At 36.5% G+C, this 2,854-nt stretch overlaps 1 protein-coding gene across 1 annotated transcript in view; it reads right to left on the bottom strand.

Moving 5' to 3' along the window:
- LOC111087767 overlaps positions 1-2,226 on the bottom strand; it is a 9,729-nt gene extending 7,503 nt beyond the window's left edge. Inside the window, exons 1-2 of the mRNA XM_022395597.1 lie at positions 2,194-2,226; positions 1,073-1,308 (exon numbers count right to left, since the gene is read on the bottom strand). Coding sequence (XP_022251305.1) covers positions 1,073-1,308; positions 2,194-2,215 — 258 coding nt within the window. The 5' untranslated portion in view covers positions 2,216-2,226. The remainder of the gene's footprint in view (positions 1-1,072; positions 1,309-2,193) is intronic.
- Between the last annotated feature and the right edge of the window lie 628 nt (positions 2,227-2,854).

Here is a 2,854-nt window from a genome sequence, read left to right as displayed (position 1 = left end):
CAGATAGCCCATTGTGTAGCTTTGTGCTTAATTACAAACAAACTTAAAAAGATAGTATCAATTCTTCACTTACAGAATAATATTTCATTGTTAGAACATGCTGCAATAATATCGCGTGTCAAGTGAACAAGTCTGTAATTACCATACTGAAAGGTTTACAAAAACGCGTTCCGTGTGTTTGAAGATGAAAAAACGATAACAAAAGTTTAACGACCAGCTCGAAAACTACTGTTTTTAAAAGACTATCTTTTAGTCGAGTTAGCCAACGTAGACTCCAAGACTAAGTATAATAATCAACATCCATCAGTATGGCACAAGTTGAACTCAAAAGTTATTGTTTCGGTAATAGAGAAAACTCAAATAAGCTCTTTTGCGTAGAGAATTCGAAATACGGAAATCTTCTGACAGATCTATATCAATATAATAAGTCTCAACAAATCTATAAAAACCACAAAGCTCTACTGCATTACTACTGTTTTGATGCAGCATCAATAGACTACTGAGAGATTGCTTACAAGAAATGGGCTATTTGAAATATTATTTTGTTTTTGCACGCTGTAGCTTTAGAAAAGCTACAAAGAGGGTATTACTGTCCGACTGTCTGGAATTAGATATTCTTCCCTAAAATATGCTTCCAAATTTAAATTATTCACACAAAAAGTCACAAACAGAGCTATCATAATAAATACTCGTGTAAATGAAAAGGGAAGCCGCATAAAAATGTTTTCAATCCTTTTTTTACCAAAACTGCAAAAAGTATTCATATAATCTGAAATCCATTTCACTACTGGTTAGCGCCACATGATATGGAACTGTGGTTGCATGGTTTGTGTCCCGTTACCGCCAAAAAATAATAATAAATCGCGCTCCGCACTTTAAGGTCGTGGGTGTGTTAGTAGGAGTGATGGTCAGGTACCATTATTCGGTCTGATAAAAGTATCCAAAGAGTTGGCGGTGGGTGGTGTTGACTAGTTGCCTTCCCTCTAGTCTAGCACTTCAAAATTAGGGACGACTAGCGCACGCAGCCCTCGTGTAACTTTATGCGAAATCCAATAAACAAACAAAATCTCACCATTAAACAAGTGTCCAGTTCCTCAATTTCTTCAACATCAGAATCGTCAGTTAATCGAGCCGCCCGGCTCCACACGTTCTGTCGAGAGTCCCCTAAACTCCACAGGCAGCCCGATACAGGAGCAGCCTTTTGCGGTGTTTGGGCTCGTACTGTCCGCTGTGGACGTCTCTTAGCAGACCGCGTTCTAGCCAGTATTGGTTTCAACGGTATCGGTGAGACTTCTCCCACAGCCATCTCTGAAGATGAAGAGTAAAGAAGTAAAAAAAAAAAGTTATCTAAAAGGCAAAAACCAAACTCTCTTAACTCGTAACAATTTATTTGAATTGCAGGAAAACAATGTATAAAGCTTTTACTTGTTGTTAAACAAATGTTTAAACAACTCTATTCAATAATGTCTAAATAAGTATGACAGTCTGAGCTTATTGTTCTTTTATAAATTTATTTCTATAAGTTTGACCCCCTTCAAAACATGATATTACTCATAAGCTTTTTGTTCACTATTCCCACTCACTGACTTTCGTTCTTCGTGATCATTCCAATTTTCTGCAGCTCCGTGTATCATTCCAATTTTCTCTAACTCCGTGTATCATGGAAAAGTGGATTTCTGCTATTAGCTAACATCTTACTGTAGTTGTATCAGTCTGTACGTTCGGGATATACGTTCAGTATATATTTTTATTCACAGTGCACGTGATAACACGTGCCGCTTTAGCCTGAATATGTCTGTTTCCAGAATAGAAACAGCTATTAGTGAAATGAGTTGCTATGTATGTTGAAGATATCAATATTCTTCAACTCAGATTTTCAGTAAATACGGTGTCACGTTTGTCTGCCAATTTTTAAGAAACGTCTTGTCTAGAATAATTTACAGAGGTGTCATAGAGAAACGTCCAATAGTTTCACGGTTGTTCTGAATTCGTGATAATACGTGCTGCACAATACTGATTTTTTTACACAAAAACGAAGCTATCTCGTAGAAGCGACAGAAAAAGAAAACTAAGCGTTATTATCTATCGTCATAAGATCCTGGAATAGAATATCCGTTACGATCTACATGTTGTTAGCACTCTATATACGTAAATTATGGGAAGAATTACGTATCCGTCAACCGTCTGACTCACCTTTTATACCCCTCTTCTTCATTTTCTGTCTGATTGCAGAGAGCATTTGTAGCTTATTTTTCAGTCTGCGAAAAGGCAGTCACTGGCGTTAATAGTTGTTGGGGAAAAAGCTGAACCATGTGGTTCTAAGAACAAAAAATGGGGAAATGTCTATTTACGCCACAGCTCCTGAAATTAGAATAATCAAAGTAAAACATTCAGCGAAAGCAGAAGTTGATGAGGTTACATAACAGCAAATGGAAAAATCAACAATAAGCTTCCGTAGATTTAAATATTATGCAATCAACATTGTTAAGATGACAAGCAAATAATTTGTTCATTTATTCGTAAATCAAACTTGATGTGGGCGTTCACATCATTAGGCTCCAAATAATGTCATGTCAAATATGTCAACTTTTTTCTTCAGCCTTTCCTAATAGAAAATAATGTTTTCAAATAGTGCATTCCCAATGATTTTAAACCAATGATCTAAATGAGATTTACTGTACACAATTTAAGGCCGTAACTTACACCTACAAACCTGATCTTCATCCATTTTACAGACAAAGTATGCTTATACGACTTCGTGTGTTAAATAGCCAAGCCTTTGCTGTCTGTAATTACTGCAGGAACTGGCTAAAGAACACCTATATTCATCACCCAACCAACATCCACGGAGGTA

This window comes from Limulus polyphemus, unplaced genomic scaffold, assembly GCF_000517525.1.
Source record: "Limulus polyphemus unplaced genomic scaffold, Limulus_polyphemus-2.1.2 Scaffold76, whole genome shotgun sequence".
Classification (NCBI taxonomy): domain Eukaryota; kingdom Metazoa; phylum Arthropoda; class Merostomata; order Xiphosura; family Limulidae; genus Limulus; species Limulus polyphemus.
This window is presented reverse-complemented; position numbering and strand designations above follow the sequence as displayed.